The following is a 19,713-nucleotide window of genomic DNA, read 5'->3' as shown; positions in this document are numbered from 1 at the left end:
CCCTCCCCTCACGCCTGGGAGATTGGTTCACCCCTCCCCTCACGCCTGGGAGATTGGGTCACCCCTCCCCTCACGCCTGGGAGATTGGGTCACCCCTCCCCTCACGCCTGGGAGATTGGGTCACCCCTCCCCTCACGCCTGGGAGATTGGGTCACCCCTCCCCTCACGCCTGGGAGATTGGGTCACCCCTCCCCTCACGCCTGGGAGATTGGGTCACCCCTCCCCTCACGCCTGGGAGATTGGGTCACCCCTCCCCTCACGCCTGGGAGATTGGGTCACCCCTCCCCTCACGCCTGGGAGATTGGGTCACCCCTCCCCCCCACACCTGGGAGATTGGATCTCCGCTCCCTGTTCCCCCCAGCAGATCCCATCTCCCTTCCCCCTGCCAGGTTGCAGTGCCTGCTTCACACCTGTAGAGTTTTTTGGCCAACGTCAGAGAGCAGTTTGCAACAACACCCGAGGCGTTTCGCATTCCCTCAGGGAACATCTCTGTCAAACCCCACAGTCTTTCTGCGAGGGATTCATCGAGCTGCAAGCACAAGATAAAGCAGGATCAATCTTTTATCAGCTGCTCAATGCAGTGCAGTGATTGCAACACTGACAATCTCAGCGCTCAGTTGAAAAATGAGGAAGTTTGTGCAGAGAGGTGGCTGAAACTGCAGTGCCGAACGCAACCAATAAACCCCCCTCCCCCCCAGAACCCTAACCCAGTGGTTCGCAACCTTTCTTCTCCCCACTTGCATACCATCCTATGGCATAGATGCTCTGTGGTTAGAAAGAGATTGCGGTTAGAAAGGGATTGCTTAAGGTGGAAAGTGAGTGGAAAGAAAAAAGGTTGAGAACCACTGCCCTAAGCCAATTGTCATTGAATATTAAATCCAGAGGGTGCTGAAAGCAAGAGAACTCCTGAAAGGTCTAGGACACTGAAGCCTTCCTGATCGTATTTGAGGTTTGGAGCTGAGGGCAAGAGGGTTCCTGAAAGGACTAGGACACTGAAGTCTTCCTGATCGTATTGGAGGTTTGGAGCTGAGGGCAAGAGGGTTCCTGAAAGGACTAGGACACTGAAGTCTTCCTGATCGTATTGGAGGTTTGGAGCTGAGGGCAAGAGGGTTCCTGAAAGGACTAGGACACTGAAGTCTTCCTGATCGTATTGGAGATTTGGAGCTGAGGGCAAGAGGGTTCCTGAAAGGACTAGGACACTGAAGTCTTCCTGATCGTATTGGAGGTTTGGAGCTGAGGGCAAGAGGGTTCCTGAAAGGACTAGGACACTGAAGTCTTCCTGATCGTATTGGAGGTTTGGAGCTGAGGGCAAGAGGGTTCCTGAAAGGACTAGGACACTGAAGTCTTCCTGATCTTATTGGAGGTTTGGATCTGGAGCTCACACTGCCAGAGGTTTGGACTGAAGTCTGTGCAGCTGCAGAAGCACTGGAGGTGAATCCAAAGAACTCTCTTTCTCCATATGTTAGGGATGCCAGGCAATGCTTACAGCAGCTCTTTCTTTGCCTTATGGCAAGTCTGAAATTAAAGTATTCCAATGCATATTACATTTCGATGTGGCAATAAAAATAAATGGGCACAGTCATCGCCATCTCACACACCAATCTACAATCAACACCTTCCCTGTAACAGACACTTACAGAACAAACTACACCAAGGAGTTATTATCCCAGACTCATTCTGACAGCAAACCACACGGGGACAGGATTTAAGGGCAGACCAGGGGGAATTCCGGATTTGGAGTCACCAACGCCAAATGTCAGCGGAGGACGAGGACCGGGGTCCAGGGGAGGGAGAGGAGAGCAAGGCCTGGGGCTGTGGAGGAAGCCGGAGGGTCTGGGGCCAGAAGAGGCAAGGACCGGACTGGGCCGGGTGCCGAGTGCCGGAAGTGGGGGGGGAAGTCGGTGGACAAGGGCCGGGGGAGGTGGGAGGGCAAGGGCCGGGGGGAGGTGGGAGGGCAAGGGCCGGGGGCCGGGGGAGGTCGGAGGGGCCGGGGGGAGGTCGGAGGGGCCGGGGGGAGGTCGGAGGGGCCGGGGGGAGGTCGGAGGGGCCGGGGGGAGGTCGGAGGACAAGGACCGGGGGGGAGGTCGGAGGGCAAGGGCAGGGGGGGAGGTCGGAGGGGCCGGGGGGAGGTCGGAGGGGCCGGGGGGAGGTCGGAGGGGCCGGGGGGAGGTCGGAGGACAAGGACCGGGGGGGAGGTCGGAGGGGCCGGGGGGAGGTCGGAGGGGCCGGGGGGAGGTCGGAGGGGCCGGGGGGAGGTCGGAGGACAAGGACCGGGGGGAGGTCGGAGGACAAGGACCGGGGGGAGGTCGGAGGACAAGGACCGGGGGGAGGTCGGAGGACAAGGACCGGGGGGAGGTCGGAGGACAAGGACCGGGGGGAGGTCGGAGGACAAGGACCGGGGGGAGGTCGGAGGACAAGGACCGGGGGGAGGTCGGAGGACAAGGACCGGGGGGAGGTCGGAGGACAAGGACCGGGGGGAGGTCGGAGGACAAGGACCGGGGGGAGGTCGGAGGACAAGGACCGGGGGGAGGTCGGAGGACAAGGACCGGGGGGAGGTCGGAGGACAAGGACCGGGGGGAGGTCGGAGGACAAGGACCGGGGGGAGGTCGGAGGACAAGGACCGGGGGGAGGTCGGAGGACAAGGACCGGGGGGAGGTCGGAGGACAAGGACCGGGGGGAGGTCGGAGGACAAGGACCGGGGGGAGGTCGGAGGACGATCGGGGGGGGGAGGTCGGAGGGCAAGGGCAGGGGCCGGGGGAGGTCGGAGGGCAAGGGCAGGGGCCGGAGGGCAAGGCCCGGGTCCGGGGGTGGTGGGAGGAGGGAAAGAGGCCGGAGGGCAAGGTCGCTGCCCCTGAGGACGGGAGGGAACGGCTGTGGATCCCCGGGCCTGGGCCTAGGCGATGGATGTCAGCGAGCTGACCCACGCCAGCTTGGCGGCGGCCTTGAGCAACCCGTCCGCTCCGGTTCCAGGGAGCAGGCCCGCGCCCCGGCCCCCGGGACCGCACACTGCCCGGGCTGCTAACCTCGTCGTCCTCCATTTCATCCTCGACCTCGAGTTGCCGCTCCACACTCGGCTCCCCCGCCATGATGCACGCGCTGCGCTTGCGCAATCCCGGCCGAGGACCGGTGCCCGCCGCGCCTGCGCACTCCTGGCCGAGAACCAGAGCCGGCCGCGCCTGCGCACTCTCTGCCGAGGTATCATTGCAAATTTCCCTGAAAGTTACGACAGGAAAGTCTGCAGACCCTGTGGTTGAAGTAAAAACACAGCAGTGGAGAAACTCAGCAGGTCAAACAGTGAACTTTATATAGCAAAGATAAAGATACGTAACCAATGTTTCAGGCTTGAGCTCATCAAGGCATGGGAAGTAAATTTTGGAATGTGCAGGTTAACTGATCTGCGGGGGCAAAGGGTCTTTATTGCAATAAATCTGAATAGGTTTTATTCCAAAAATAGATTTTATTCACAAAAAATTATTTACAAAAATGAAAACCATTCAAAGTCTCTTCCCATCCATAATGTCGAATCCCCACATTTCCCTCATTGAATTTGTTACATTCATTATCTATTTACACCATTACCACCACTGTGGCACCTTGGCATTACTCCCCCCTCCATTGCTTGAGCGTGTCACCATCTCTGAAGATCTATCCTGGGGCCTCCATGTTGATGGAATCACAAAGGGGGCTCGCCAACTCCTGTCACTTCATTAAGGACGACAGCATCCTCTCTATACTCAAGGACCAACCCCCACCACCACCACCCCTTCTCCCTACTACCATCAGGGAGGAGGTATCGGAGCCTAAAGACACATACTCAACGCTACAAAAGCAGCTTCTACCTGTGGATATAACCTCACTTTTTCTCTCTTTTGTTGCACTATTTTTTAAAATGCAAATGTCTTTGTAATTTTATAGAAAGTGCATTCTGTAAAACAACAAAATTCATGACAATAACCCTAAATCTGGCCCATTATCTGGTGACGAAGGACCTCAGAGCAGCCCTTGATCAACAAAAAACCCTGGAACACCTGGACAGCAAAGATGCAGACATCAGGATGATCTTTATTGACTAGAGATCGGCATTTAGAGCATCATCCCCTCAAAACTGATCAGAAATGCCAAGATCTGGGCCTCAGTACCCCATTGTGTAATTAGATTCTTAATTTTTACCTCCAGATACTAAATAGTGCAGATAGGTAAGGACATCTCCTCCGCAATCTCCATCAGTACTGGAGCACCACACGGCTGCGTTCTTAGCCCCCTGCTCTATTCACTTTACACCTCTAACTGTGTAAAACAACAGCACATTTACAAATTTGCTGATAACACCACGGTAGAGAATATTCCTGAGATTATTTGATGTTGGAAGCTAAACAGGCTCAGTACTGGTCAGTACATAGAGGGGAGACCGACCTGGAACACCAGGTGCTGTAGGTTTCTGTGAGGGGCGCTGGAGAAAGTGGCGACCCTATGTCTGTGTTATGGTTGACAAAAGTTAAAGAATTTCATATATGTTACATTCTAAATATAGTATTACATGACAATAATGGAACCTTTGCTTTTTAGTGGGTTGTACAAAATGGGCAATGAGTTAACGTGCAAGAAAGGAGACTGAAAACTTGGCTGAATGTTGTACTAACAACAATGTGCACTCGATGTCACCAAGACCAAGGAGCTGATTGTGGATTTTAGGAAGAGAAAGGCAGAGATGTCAAATCCACGCCTGCCCACATCTTGATGAAGGGCTCAAGCCCGAAACGTTGGTTCTGTATCCAGCATCGTGTTTTAACTTCAACCACGGTGTCTGCAGACCTTCATGTTTTACTTCATGGCAATGAAATGTTTCACTCGGCAATTGCTTCCTATTTAGCCTTTTGCCGCTTTCTCCAAGCTGCTCATGCAATAAAATTGAAAGGAAACTTTATCATCTGATTCAAGGAGATGGTGATAGTTTACTGGTCAACATTAAATCAGAGTCAGGATGTCAGGGGTTAATGTCCTCAGGTATTCCTAATCAGGACAGGTACAGTGCCAGCACTAGGGAGGCGGAACTACAAATCCCGCAATCCCATGCGTTCGTATCCCACAATGCCTCTCACATTATTATTTTACATAATAAAGTTTCCTTACAATTGTATCGTTTGAGCAGCTTGAAGAAAGGGAGAAAAGGCTAAATATATCTGCTGAGTGAAATGTTTCACTGTAAGTGAGTTGGTGGCGGACTCGCCCTGACTATGAAGGGATGGGGTTCAGTCTAGGTTGCAGCTGCGGCGAATAAATGGCATGCCTTAAACTAATGAGTAAGGAAAATAACGGTCCGGGGTGACGCCCGGGTCCTCGCCGCTTCGTGCGAGAGGAATTTTTGTGCGGGTAAAGGTCGCCCTAGTGGTGACCCGCCTACTTTGTGGGATGCCGCAGAGCCGCGATCTGCCCGGTTCTTCCCCCCCACCCTATAATGTTAAGAACAGCAGGGAACAACGAAGGGGAACCATCCCCGCAGGTCGATGAAAAGAGGTGGGGGCTTCAAACCAAACCCCCTCATGAACTACACAGTAGCGAGGACGACAGGAACCCTCCTCTCCCCCAGAAGAGCTGCAGGAGCTCAGCGGCTCGAAACCAGCCGGTCCCGCAGCCTCTCGGAGGTGCGGCTGGAACCTCAGAGACGCAGCAAGAAAACCAGCCGGTCCCGCAGGAGGTTCAACAGAGCGAGTCCAGTCGAAGATTTATGGAGGGATAAATGTCCACGTCAGCTGCAGGCTCATTTGTGGCTGACAAGTCCGATGTGGGACAAGCAGTGGTTGCAGGGGAAAATTGGTTGGTTGGGTGTTTCCTTTTGTCAGTGAGATGGGCTGCGGTCTTCAAAGGAGGTTGCTGCCCGCCGAACTGTGAGGCGCCAAGATGCACGGTTGGAGGCGAGATCAGCCCACTGGCGGTGGTCAATGTGGCAGGCACCAAGAGATTTCTTTAGGCAGTCCTTGTACCTCTTCTTTGGTGCACCTCTGTCACGGTGGCCAGTGGAGAGCTCGCCATATAACACGATTTTGGGAAGGCCATGGTCCTCCATTCTGGAGACATGACCCACCCAACTTAGTGGGTGTACTTTATACAGCAAAGATAAAGAGACCTGAGCCGTGACCATGTGGATCAGTTTGTGGGAAGATGACAGGAATCCTACAGGCTCGTTTAGAATAGGTATGAGGAAAGCAGAATTTGGGTTCAACTGGTGACACAAATCGCATCGAAATGGGACAAGTTTTGCATCCAAAACATCGACCATTGGCAGCAGCAACAAGGAGTGGCCGATCGGTGGTTCGTGGTCTGTGAGAGGAATAACTATTATGGGGAAAAGTGGGAAGGAGCAAGATTTAAAAGAACAGCAGACGAGGGGAGGGAGTTGGAAGGGGGACAAGGGGAGGGAGTTGGAAGGGGGACAAGGGGAGGGAGTTGGAAGGGGGACAAGGGGAGGGAGTTGGAAGGGGGACAAGGGGAGGGTAGTTTGGAAGGGGACAAGGGGAGGGAGTTGGAAGGGGGACAAGGGAGAGGGAAGGGGACAAAGGGAGGGAGTTGGAAGGGGGACGAGGAGAGGGATGAGGGGAGGGAGCTGGAAGAGGGATGAGGGAAGGGAGTTGGAAGAGGGATGAGGGGAGTTGGAAGAGGAATGAAGGAGTTGGAAGAGGGATGAGGGAAGGAAGTTGGAAGGGGGACAAGGGGAGGGAGTTGGAAGGGGGACAAGGGAGAGGGAAGGAAGTTGGAAGGGGGACAAGGGGAGGGAGTTGGAAGGGGGACGAGGGAGAGGGAAGGGGACAAAGGGAGGAGTTGGAAGGGGGACGAGGGGAGGGAACTGGAAGAGGGATGAGGGAAGGGAGTTGGAAGAGGGATGAGGGAAGGGAGTTGGAAGAGGGATGAGGGAGTTGGAAGAGGAATGAAGGGAGTTGGAAGAGGGATGAGGGGAGGGAAGGGAGTTGGAAGGGGGGAGGTATAAAGGAGACTGGACCCATGGTAACTAAGACAAGAAACACAGGTTCACCGATTGATCAGTAAGGACCCATTATCAGTCATGGCCACCCTATTCTTGCTGAATGATGAGAAATCGGAAGATTCCTTGTGGACAAGACCACCCCCCCCCAATTGTGCACCCAGCCTTCACGACCCCCACCACCCACCAAACATCCCTAAGCCCTGTTTTGCGCTAGTTACAAAAGAAGAAGCCCAGATCCAGCAGAAGGCTGTCGTGTGTCTGAAACAAAGATTACAGATCTGCTTCACTAGAGCTTTGTCGAATTAAATTGGCAGATTAAGTGTGCTGACCAGCTGCATCATGGTCTGGTCTGGGGAACACCTCCAAAAGGGAGCGGACACAACCAGGACATCACGTCGGAGAGCAGCAGCAATCGAACAGGATCCACTCCACCCAGCACACGCCTCGTTCTCGCTGCTACCATCAGGAAAGAGGTGTTGGTGTCACAAGACTCGCACCACCAGGTTCAGGAACAGCTGCTCCCCCTCCACCATCAGACTCCTCAACAACAAACTCAATCAGGGACTCATTTAAGGACTTTATTGATTGTCTTTGTTCTCTCTCTACTGCTCATTATCTGGTTACAGTTTTTTAATTGTTTACAAGTTTACACTGTGTACAGTTTTTATTGCACCTCCAATGGATAAAGAATCTCAGGGTTATATGTGATGTTATGTCCTCTGACAATAAATCTGAAGAATTATGCTAGCATCTCAGAATTAAACAGCAATTTCACTACCGCCCATCACCCACAAACTCAACTTGAAACATTATCCATTCCTCTCCCTCCACACACGCTATCTGATCAGGTGAGTCCCTCCATCAGTTTGCACTCCCACATTCAGCTCGTGCCTTTGTCTCTCATTGTTGTCTTCCTTGTCTTCAGAGAAGTGCCAGACACCGTTTCCAAGATATAGACAGTTTATTTACAAACATCTTTGTGAAGCCGAAACACATTTCCAAATACAAAGCTGAAACTTTCTCAAGTTCAACGAACAATGGGGAAAATAAACCTTCCGATCTGGAGGGGAAGGGGAGGAGGAAGGGGTGGGGGGGGAAGAGGACAAGAGGAAGGAGCTGGGGAGCAGAGGAGGGGGGAGGAAAAGGACAAGGGGAATGAGGAGGAAACATGGGCTAACAGGTACATAGGTGGATATGGGGTGGGGGGGTGGCGGAGATAGAAGATAACGAGACTACGGGACTGGTGGTGAAGCAACGTTGGATCCAGCACTGTAATCGTGTGGTTGACCTGTTGGTTAATGTGGCCACCCAACACAGATGGATCATCCATAAAGAGTGGAGATTCACCACTGCGGGCGGACTGCTCTGTGGACATTGTTTCGAAAAGTCCACTCAACGTCACCATGTTGAGTGGGTTTCAAAAAGGCTTGAATTTCCGCTCAGCCCTCATCAGGGCGATCTTCTGTTTGTCCTCTTCAAACTTCTTCCGAAGCTGAGCGATGTCTGGAATGAGAACCAGAAGCTGAGCTGGGGAGGGGGAACAAGACCAGGCCACAGTGTGGGGGGGAAATCAGAGAGAAGATGGCTATGATGGAACCCACAGACCCCTCAATGTGCAGCACAGATTGTGGCCACCCCCTTCGTGGTGCACAGGTGGGGGGGAGGGGAACCAAGGTGATACTGTGATTGGTTGACTGCTGTCAATCCAGGGGTGCAGGATGTCCTCAGGGAAGGAAACTCTTTCCTCCCACCAAGACCTGACCTGAACTGGGAGTGGGACCAGCACCCCTCCCATCGAGACACCACCAGATGTCCTAGAATTAGATAAAATAGGGGAAAAGATACCTGAACACATATTATATAAATGGGACGAAAAATTGGTACAACATAGAACTTCTCCAGTATTACACCATCTCCTCAATATATGAAGAAGATTCATGTAGAAAGAAATAAAATAAATTACCAAATACCAAAACTAATATTGACGCAAAATAAGCTACTCCCTTTTACAATAGACAACCTTGCCTTTAGAAAATGGGAAAAAAAAGGGATTAAAAGAATAGAAAATTGTTTTTCAGGAAGTAGATTCTTATCCTTTGAACAAATGAGAGATAAGTACAATATAACTGGAGATACAGCGCTGGCATATTACCAACTGAGATCCTACTTGAAAGATAAATTAGAAGCAACTTGAGTTTACCAGAGGGAAGTAACCTTGAATATGTGATTACAGATACAATGTTAATCAAAAGATTTATAAAAAATATGTATATTAAACTGCAAGAAAAGGAGAATGAGGAAACAAATGGTAAAACTAAACAAAAATGGGAACAAGATTTAAATATAAAGATAAAAAAGGAAACATGGGAGAAATATGCTCTGGAACGATGAGAAATACAATAAATACGAGGCTGCGTATGATACAATATAATTGGTTACACAGACTATACATTACACCGCAAAAGTTAAATAAATGGGACCCAACAGTATCTGATAGATGTTTTCGATGTAAAAAAGAAAGGGAACAACAATTCATGCAATCTGGACATGTGAGAGAGTAGAAAAATTTTGGGATGATCTCAATCAGATATTAAATAAAATAACAGAAAACAATATACCAAAGAATCCAGAGATCTTTCTCCTAAGTAACATAAAAAATAAAGAATTTGGAATTGACTTGGAAGATGCACAAAAAAGATTTGTCAAGATAGCCCTAGCCGTAGCAAAAAAATGTATTATGTCAACCTGGAAATTGGAAGATAATTTGAAAAATACAACAATGGTATATAGAAATGAATAAATGTATTCCATTAGAAAAAATAACATATAGTTTAAGAAATAATATTGAAATATTCGAACAAGTATGGGAGCCTTACATTAAATACAATAACGAAAACCTACCGGGAACAAACATTACCTAAGTTGATGGAAGGAGAAGAAAAGAAAAGAATGACTCAGTAGAATTTCTGGTGTATTTTTGTTGAATGACAACATTGTCTAACTGAATTAATGCAACTAGATTGTATACCTAAAATGGATGAGAGGGGGGGGGGTGGGGGGGGTGGCTTGGGAGGAGGAGGGGGGAGGGAGAAAAAGTCACTGTAAATGTGTGGAAAAGAAAGTGTATATCATGGCTATTGTGATTTATGGTGTGAAAAATAAAAAATTTTTAAAAAAAAAGACACCACCAGATGTCTCAGCAGCTCAAACTGAAGGGCCCCGCACCCCATGGGACACCTGTTCGACCCCCCCCCCCCTTCTACTCCAGACCTCTGAACGAACCCCTCCCCACAAGACCACCCAACAATCCCGTCCCAGCTGAACAGGGAGACTCCCTTCCCTTGAGACCACCACACAACACCCTCCCCTGGCACAAACAGGGAAAACCCCACCCCTTTCTTTGAGACCAACGAACAGCCCCCCCTCAGCCTGAACAGAGAGCCCCTTTACTCTCTCCCCTAAGGTCCACCTAATGACCTTCCTGGCACAAACAGGACAACCCCCACTCCCTCTTCCCTTGAGACCACCACACGACCCTCCCATAGCCCAGACAGGGAGCCCTTGACTCACGCTCTCGCTTGGCATCATGGTGCTGCCAGCTGTAGAAGTTCAGCAGCTCTCTTTGGGCGCGCTTGCGTTTCTCCCGCTGGATGGCGTTCAGGTTCTGTGTCTCTGTGCGAGGAATGCCAGGATGACGGCCCTTCCTCGTCACCTTCACCCATCCGTCCTCGTCTGGGACCCCGTCTTCGGCTTTGGCTAGGGCCTCCATCTGGGACCAGAGCAGGCCGTGAGAAGTCCTGTCCCGTGATTCCATCGTTCCTCCCCCCCCACCATTGCCCACCCCCAGGCAGCTGCCTTCCCCACCCTCCGCCTCCTCGACAAACACCAAGACTGCAGAATCCGTGACCAAGGGCTGGAGATACATAGCAGGTCAGTCAGCATCCACGGGAAGCAAAAGAGGCCAACAACTCGGGTCTGAACCAGGCCTGGATAGAATGGATGGGATGGAGGAAGAGAGAAGGGGACGGGGGAGGAAGGGAGGAGGAGCACTGGCTGACAATGTATGAGGCAGATACAGGAGGGAGGGGAGGGTAGAAACTGAGAAGTGACTGGGAAGATGGTTTAAAAGAGTAGCTCTGAGAGGAGAAAGAAGGGATAGGGAGCTGTTAGGAAAGGAGTCAGAGGGATATTCGGGGGTCCAACAAAACCAGAGATGTTGACGTTAATGCCGTTTGGTTGCCCAGACGGAATATGGGGTGTTGTTCCTCCTATTTATTGGTGTCCTCAGTTTGGGAGGATGAGGTCATGGACAGATGAATGTGTAAATAACCACAAGGACGTACAGCCCGTTGCAGTGGACAGGGCTCAACGAGACATCCAGCCTCTCTGATGACCACAAGGGGAACATCAGATGCTGTAGCTGACCCCTGAAGATTCACGTAAACTGGTGCTTCACTTGGAAGGGCAGTTTGGGGAATAGAGGAATAGTGAGTGAGGACTGAATTGATGGCAGCAGAAGAGAAGCCATCTGAAAGGAGGGGGACATCTTGGATGTCCTTGAATGGACACAGTGGAGTCAGAGGGATTGGGAGAAAGGAACAGAATCCTTACCAGAGACGGGATGGAAGAGTTTTGGTCGAGGCACCTTCCTGCCAAACCCAGGCCTTCCCCGGCATGTGGGGATCACTGATCCTCAGTCCTTCCAAGCCGAGAGCAGTCAACCCATCACCCCTCTGAAACCCACCGCTACCCCCTGCCCTCACCCCGCCCATCAACAGCCCCACATCCGACCGCCTCACCTCTTCAGCTGGGAATCGTGCTGCTTCATGAACTCATCCACCTCGGCCTGCAGTGCCTCAGGTCAATGACAGTGGAGCGATAGTCCAGAATCCACTCTGGGAAAGAAAGGAAGGACTGAAATTCGGAGAAACCATCCAGTCTGTGCCCCTATTCTATTTCAGTTGCACCAGAATTTCTCAACCCAGATCTACAACCACTGTGGGTGGTCCGGAAATCAACACGTCTGTAGATGCTAGATAACTGGACCAAACATAAGGTGCTGTAGGAAGAGATAGGAGATGCACTCGGAAGGAGGAAAGGAAGGGAAGGGGTGCAGAGCTGCGGGGGGGTGAGTGGGGAGCTGGGGGAAGGGGTACGGAGCTGGGGGAAGGGGTGTGTAACGGCAGGTGGGGAGGGGAAAGGTGGAGTGTTCCACTGGTTTGTTATGGGTGGACTGCAGTGATGAGGTATAGACATATATTACTGATATAATAAACAAGTCGTCTGACAGACAAGGTTGTCAATTTGATGGCAAAAGGGCAAGAATTCTCCCTCCAAAACCAAACAAGATTCTTCCTGGTGGTCCAGGATGGGGGTTCGGGGAGACCACTGCTGGTGGTCCGGTTCGGGGGGGGGGGGGGGGGGGGGGGGTGGTAGAGATGGTTCAGAAAAGCCCTGCAAATGGACCAAGAGGGGGGGTTCAGGAGAGCCTTGCTAGTGGTCGGGAAGAAAGGGTACAGGAGAGTCCTGCTGGTGGACTGGGAGAGGGGTTCAGGAAAGCCCAGTTGGCAGACCAGTTTGGGAGGGTGGGAGGTGGGGGGGTTCAGGAGAGTCCTGTGGATAGACCATGAGGGGGTTCAGCCTTCCGTCACCCTGCAGCCCCCACCTCTGGCCCATACGTTTATTATGGGTGGCTGTTCTATGACGGAGCATGTAAGGAGGACCATGAGTGTGGGAAGATGAAGCTGCCCTAAGTGAGATCCTTTTGGATAAATTTAGCAACTTTTTTTTAGAACAGGTTACAGGAATCAAATTCCACAAAACCCAATGTTATTTTTATTAAGTATCATTAAAGGGATAAGACTAAAATTGTAATGATCTCTATAGGAAAAAGAATTTGTAGCAGTAACGTGGAAATCGGACGCCCACCTGGGTTGTGGAGCGATGGAAGGCAGAGAAGCAGAGCTGCGTTCCTCTGGAGAAGATTACTTACAATCTCAGAAATAAATGTGATGTATTTTTTTGAAAATGTGGCATCTGTATTTACAAATTGAGGGAATTAATTTATAGACGTTTCCCCTAAACTTCGAACTTCCTTAATCTCTTTGGAGGGATTAAAAGATACAAATGGTCAGAGCCATGTGGTGAGGGGACTACCTTTCGGCCACCAGGTCTCTATTTTCATTTTTCTTACTTTTTTATTCTTTCTTTTCTTGGGGTTTTGTTAAGGGAGAGGGGGTTGGGGTTTTACACCATTATGCATAATGGATGATATTAATATTTGATTATTATATTTTATATTTGGCTATGATTATATGGATGAAATTTTTTTTTAATATTTTCCAAAAAAAATTAGGCCATGAACCCGTGTCCCAGGAGCTGCCGACCCCTCCTGACCGTGAGCTCAACCCCATGATGTTCCCAGTCTTCCGACACTGCGCTTGTGTCCGGAATTCACTGTCCCACCTCACCTTCCCCGTTCCCCTCTCCCTCAATGCTCCTCCCCCGTCACCACCACCCTCACTGCACCACCCCCCCCCAATCACCAGCAACCCAACAGGGGCACTCACTTTGAAGGCCTGCGAGGATGGGCTGCTCGCTCGGAGACAGGATCCAGGGCTTTTGGACTTTCAGGGCACATCTCATCTCCGCCGGAGTCTTAAACACGACGTAGGCCACCCGGGAAACCTACAACAAGTGGGAAGTTAACTGGCGCGACGGGACACAGAGTCACCCAGGGTGAAGAGCTGGTTGATGCCGCTCACTGTTGGGGTGATTCTCTTAAAGTGTCTCCTTATCCCTGCTTAGTAAGAGTCACCCGAGTTAGAGGCTTTATCTGTAAACTTGGGGGAGGGGGAGTTTAATTATGGGTAAAGTTATTGTTCATCTTTCGGGGGAGGAATCTGCAGATATAGTGACAGTTAAATGTTTTCAAAGAATGTGACTGAAAATAAAGTAAAATGTTTTCAGGTTTATATACTAATTCAAGTGAAATTTGTTCAAGTCTAAGTACAGTCTAGTATTTTTGACTTTGAACTGTTTATTCATAATGTAGGTGTTTAGTTAGCTAGTGTAAGAGGGAGTCTTAAGCAACCAGAAACTGGAACTTACATCCGACTTATCTGATCTACCAAACCTGTTGGGTGCCAGATACCAGGGGGTTTTACTAGATTACATTTTCTCTATTATTACATGACAGGAACGGAATCTTTATCTTTAACGTGGGCATAGCTCAAGATCAAAATGCAGCAATCACTCTGCTGGAGCAGATCCTTTGTCAAACCAAGAGTTACAGAGCATTGCATGAGATTTAACTCCTCAAATATCGACTTACATGCGACGGGTGTGGAGAGGTGGCATTTTTAAAGTGTTCCTGGGAGAGCTTCTTGTGCCAGTGTGCAGATCTTGCAGAAGGATCTAATCCTGGAGAACACGGTTGGAGTGTCAATGGACGGGGAGTAGCGACTCGCAGGGAGGTTGACATCAGCAAATGCATTTAAACTTAACAAAGTAACAGGATCTAAATGCCCAGAATAAACAATTAAAACAGCACCCTAACTTCGGCCAAAAAAGATTAAAGTTCCTGACTGAAAGGCACCCTTTTATAAAAGAGCTCCAAAACGTGATACATATCTGGTTTTATTATTTTTTTTACTAAATCGCTGTATTTTATTATTTTGAAGTGGAAGAATAAGAGCTTAGCAAAGTGGCGACAGATGGAATTCATCCAGAGTATGGTCAAGTAAAAGGCAGGGACCAGGAGGGGTGTTGTACACAGTCACCTGAGAGGGCACATTCACTGCTCCCTGACAGTGGGGGACGCAGGTGGGCAGGATTCTGAACAAGGTACGTGCGTGCTTTTCATCAGATGGTGAGGCTCTGAGAACAACAGTCGGGCAGTACACTGCAGTTGTGCAAACCCATGGTCAGATAATTTTGAAGTATCTGGTCATCGTCCATCACACTAAACATCGTTCCGTGAACACAAATCTTGGATGAGTTCGCAGCCTGGTGTGAGTCCCTTTACTGTACTCGCCAACAGCCCGCGCGTGATCCTCACCTCGAGTCATCAACAGCCTGGGTGTTCTTCGGCTGCAGAACCCCTCACTGGTCCAACCCCTGCCTCTCGAGACCATAAACCAGCCCACCCCTGCAACCCTATTTTTACTTCTCATGCCAGGAATTCAATTGCTAAAATCGTTCAGATTTCCTCCATGTTACTACAGTAAACCTCCCCAACGCCCCCACCCCCCGCTCCGGTATCTAGCACCTACAGGGATTGGTAAATGCCAGATAAGTGAATTTTCTGGTTGCTTGTGCTGCATAGATTGGTGAACTAACGGTGAGCGCAACAATTTTATTCCTTTTCCTTGATTTTTTTTTGCGGGTTGTTGAATTCCGGATAACAGGGTTTTACTGTACGGTGTAAATATAGAAACTTGCTCATAAATCTTTCATCGGCAGCCTTTTGCTTTCTTAACCCCAACCTCAAATAGGACTCCCAGCTCACACTGGGTATTTTTTCCTGAACCATGCCACAGGAATACAGGTTTGTGACGCCACACATCGACATCACAGACACTGGGGAATTACCTTCATTAGGGTGCCCAGGAAAAAACTTTGACTTATTTGCCTCAGCTTTGATCGCTGGGCCTGGTTTCTCTTGCAGTTCCACGGATGTGACGGTACCAACATTGTGAAAAAAGCCGGTACATGCATTCCTAGAGCACAACACAGGGAGGAAGACAGCCTTTAAACAGTCTCAGTATTAGGCACATCAGTTAAATCAAATCAAAACTTCAAGGACAGCTGCATATAGCAAAAGCATTTTGTCTACCCAAGTTCCCAATGATTCCCAGTGATTCGGGTTCAAATGCAGCGTGTCTGTAAGGAGAAAAACACAAAGGTCTGCAGACACCTTGGTTGAAGCAAAAACATAATGATGGAGAAACTCGGCAGGTCAAACAATGTACTTTATATGACAAAGATCACATTTCAGGACTGAGCCCTTCATTAAGGGATTATAAAATGTGTACAGACACCTGACAAAATGGTTTAGGGGGGGGAGGGGGAGTGAATGTAAGGGGTTTGTACATTACTCCCATCTTTGCAAAAAAAAAATGTACTGGGGATGTAGGTCAATTGGGCGGCATGGGCTTGTGGGCTGGAAAGGCCTGTACCGTTCTGTATGTCTAAATGTAAAAAAGAAAACTCACTGCACCTTCTCTCCACCCAGCACACAACCCACTGCCACCCTCTGAGATCATCTCAGTGACCAGAATTTGGATGATTATCTCATGAGGAAAGATCAGGCTCTTCATTCTTCTCCTGGCTCCCATCCCATAGGATGAGGGTCAGTTTGTGGGGTTTGATACAGGGTTCCCCACTCATCAGAAAGAAGCAGTGTGTGCGCGTGAATGGATTTAAGTGAGGGGGGGGGCGGGGGTTGAACAGGTCCAGACCCACACTCTCGTCATCCCCTTCCAGAGGCGTGGTGAGGTCCAAGACGGCTGGGGGAAGTTTGAACCAGATTGTGCTTGAAGCCACAGAAGTTCAGAGAGGTCTTGACTGAAACACATGATCCTGAGGCATCACAACAGACTTCAAGTAGGAGCAGCTCAAAACAAGGGTTTATCTGAGAAGTAATTAACTTTTGAGAGATCCCTGCGGTGGGCTGCAATCAGAATCTTTTAATGTTTAAGGCAAAAGTTGGTAAATTCTTCATAATATCCATTTTTATTCCTCAACATTTTTAAATTAGACACACATAGAGCACGGTAACAGGCCCTTAAGGCCAACAAGCACACATCGCCCAAATACACCAAGTGACCTACAACTCCAGTAGGTTTTTTGGAGGGTAGGAGGAAGCCACGCAGTCACGGGGAGAATGTACAAACTCCTTACAGAAAGCGCTGGATTCGAACCCGCTGTCAGTCCACTAACCACACCACCCTTTAAGACAAATAAAAAAGGCCAAAAGCAATGACTCAATTGGCAGAGTTTGTACTCAACTACAAGAGAAACAGCAAGCAGACACCAAAAGGATCCAGAAGCATACCAAACCAACAGCGGCTGGGCACGATTGTTCACACGACAAATGAGAGAAGCGATTGGCAAAAAGGTAAATGGATGCAGGGTTCCGGGGTGTGGGGCAGGAATTCAGAGTTGACGTTCCAATAGGATCAGTCATAATCATTAAATATTGAAGCCTGGAATCATTAAATAGACTGGAGCCCTAGAGTATCATCCAGAGCTCCTCCCCGCACACCACCCACAAACTCCCCCTTCAACCACACCCATTCACCACCCTCCCCGCCCCATCCACGGCACCTCCTAACAGTCAACCACTACCCTCCACCACCATTATCTTGTCACCACCTGTGACCCACCTCCCATACCCCCCTTCACTCCCGGCCCCTTCCCAACCATTTCATTACTTAACCATCCCCCCTCCACCCCTTCCACATCATCTTCCACCCTCCCCCATTCCCCCTTCACAATATTTCCCCCACACCCCCCTCCACCCCCGTGCACCATTCCTCCTTCACCTGCCATTCCCTTCCTCACCCCCCCCCCCCAACAGCACAGTACCTGGGTGCAGTAGGGTGGCAGGTTGAGGACGAACAGGGTCCGGTTGTGGGGCCGGTCCATTCGCTGCTTCTCGGGCCCGGTGCGGCTTTACCAGGAGCTGGCGGCTGATGCGGCTCCGCTCCGAGAAGCGGACATGAATTACTGCGAGGAGATAGCAAGGGGTCACTGGCTGAAACCCCGGCCATTTCCCTCCTTTCTCCCTTCCATCCCCATCCTCCTGCTTCCACCTCCCCCCTTGCCCCTCCCCTTCCCGCATTTCCTCCTCCTTTCCCATCCTCTCCCACCTCCTTCCCTCTCTTCTCCCTCCTCTTCCGGATTCCCTCCCCCTTCTCTCCCCCTCCCCCTTCTCTCCCCCTCACCCTTCTATCCCCCCTCCCCCTTCTCTCCCCCTCCCCCTTCTCTCCCCTCCCCCTTCTCTCCCCCTCCCCCTTCTCTCCCACCTCCCCCTTCTCTCCCCTCCCCCTTCTCTCCCCCTCCCCCTTCTCTCCCCTCCCCCCCTTCTCCTCCCCCTCCCCCTTCTCTCCCCCCTCCCCCTTCTCTCCCCCTCCCCCTTCTCTCCCCTCCCCCTTCTCTCCCCCTCCCCCTTCTCTCCCCCCTCCCCCTTCTCTCCCCCTCCCCCTTCTCTCCCCCTCCCCCCTTCTCTCCCCCTCCCCCTTCTCTCCCCCTCCCCCTTCTCTCCCCCTCCCCCTTCTCTCCCCCTCCCCCTTCTCTCCCCCTCCCCCTTCTCTCCCGGAGCCGGTCCCTATACCTGAAAAACCCGCCGTCTCCGCTCCCGGCTCTCGCTCACCGCCCGCCGCCATCGTGCTAACCAGCATGCAACGCGCGGGACTGCGCCTGCGCGCTGAGCACAGGGGTCAGGAGGAAGGAGGGGAGAAAGGGCGTCCAGACGATGAGGGCGGGAAGGAGAGAGGAGGAAGGAGAAAGGAGGAGGGGAGAAGGAAGAGGGAAGGGAGGAAAGGAGGGAGGGGGAGGAATGAGGGAGGGAGGAAGGCCAAAGGAGGAGGGAGGAAGAAAGGAAGGCCAGAGGAGGAGGGAGAGTAAATGAGGGAGGGAAGAAAGGGCCAGAGGAGGAGGGAGAGAAAAATGAGGGAGGGAAGAAAGGAAGGCCAGAGGAGGAGGAGAGAAAAATGAGGGAGGAAGAAAGGAAGGGCAGAGGAGGAGGAGGGAGGGTAGAGGAGAGGATGTGGTAGAGGAGGGAGGGGAGAAGGGGAGAGGATGAGGTAGAGGAAGGAGGGAAGGTGTTAGGATGAAAGGAGGCATTGGGTGTTGAGCGGGGATGAGGAGAATGTGGAAGGGAGGGAGTTTAGCTCCTCTCTTCTGTGCCTGTGATCCTCACTTCCTTGAAGTTTAAAATAAATCTCCTTCCTCTTTAAATACCCTCAGAGACCCTGCCTCCAAAACCTCTGGAGCCAAGAATTCTAGAGGTTCGGTGATAAGAGCTTATTCTGCTCAATTTTAAATAACTTCCCCCTCCCCCATCCTTATAAATATGAGATCTTGCATCTGTGAAAATATCTGAAGATCTACCCTGACACATTTCAATCCTTCTAAACATCAAATAATACAATCCTGACTCCTTTAACTGCTCCTCTAATAGAATGACCATCTTATAGAAGAACCATAGAACATTTCAGCACAGCAACAGGCCCTTTTAGTCTGTGCGAAACCATTATTCTGCCTGGACTCACTGACCTGCAACCAGTCCATAGCCTTTCATACCCTTGTACCTGTCAAAATTCTTCTTAAATGTTAAAATTGAGGGCCACGTGGAAGGGAAATTGCCTTGGGTGCTATAGGTTCTTGTGAGGAACGCTGGACAAAGTGGTGACTCTCTGCCTTACGTTAAAGAGTAAGGAGTTTCATGTATGTTACATTCTAAATGTAGTATTACATGGTAATAATGGAACCTTCGCCTTTTACCTTCAGCCACTCTCTGTGTGAAGAAGTTACCCCTAAATTTTTATGTTCCTGAAGTCTGGGGCAACATCCTCGTCATCCTTCTCTGCACTTTTTTCATCTTATTGATACCTTATTGTGATCAAACTGCACACAATACTCCAAATTTGCCTCACCAATTTCTTATACAACTTTAACATAGCATTCCAACTCCTGTACTCAATACTTTGATTTATGAAGTCCAATAT

The 19,713-nt window shown here is 50.5% G+C and overlaps 1 protein-coding gene and 1 non-coding gene across 2 annotated transcripts; one reads left to right on the top strand and one right to left on the bottom strand.

Annotated features, from left to right (window-relative positions):
• The first annotated feature begins 5,283 nt into the window (after positions 1–5,283).
• LOC138749099 (U12 minor spliceosomal RNA) lies at positions 5,284–5,434 on the top strand. The gene has a single exon (XR_011348412.1). It is a non-coding gene; the product is annotated as a U12 minor spliceosomal RNA (small nuclear RNA).
• Positions 5,435–7,921: 2,487 nt separating this feature from the next.
• On the bottom strand, positions 7,922–18,388 carry rrp7a (ribosomal RNA processing 7 homolog A). The gene is given in 10 exon segments (XM_069907895.1): positions 7,922–8,482; positions 10,550–10,776; positions 11,779–11,842; positions 11,845–11,874; positions 13,549–13,666; positions 15,561–15,668; positions 15,670–15,699; positions 17,570–17,623; positions 17,625–17,710; positions 18,318–18,388. Coding segments are annotated over 10 exon segments (870 nt in total). The 5' UTR covers positions 18,385–18,388; the 3' UTR covers positions 7,922–8,396.
• Between the last annotated feature and the right edge of the window lie 1,325 nt (positions 18,389–19,713).

This window comes from Narcine bancroftii, chromosome 13, assembly GCF_036971445.1.
Source record: "Narcine bancroftii isolate sNarBan1 chromosome 13, sNarBan1.hap1, whole genome shotgun sequence".
NCBI lineage: Eukaryota > Metazoa > Chordata > Chondrichthyes > Torpediniformes > Narcinidae > Narcine > Narcine bancroftii.
Note: the sequence above shows the minus strand (reverse complement) of the source record. Positions and strands in the feature narration are given on the sequence as shown.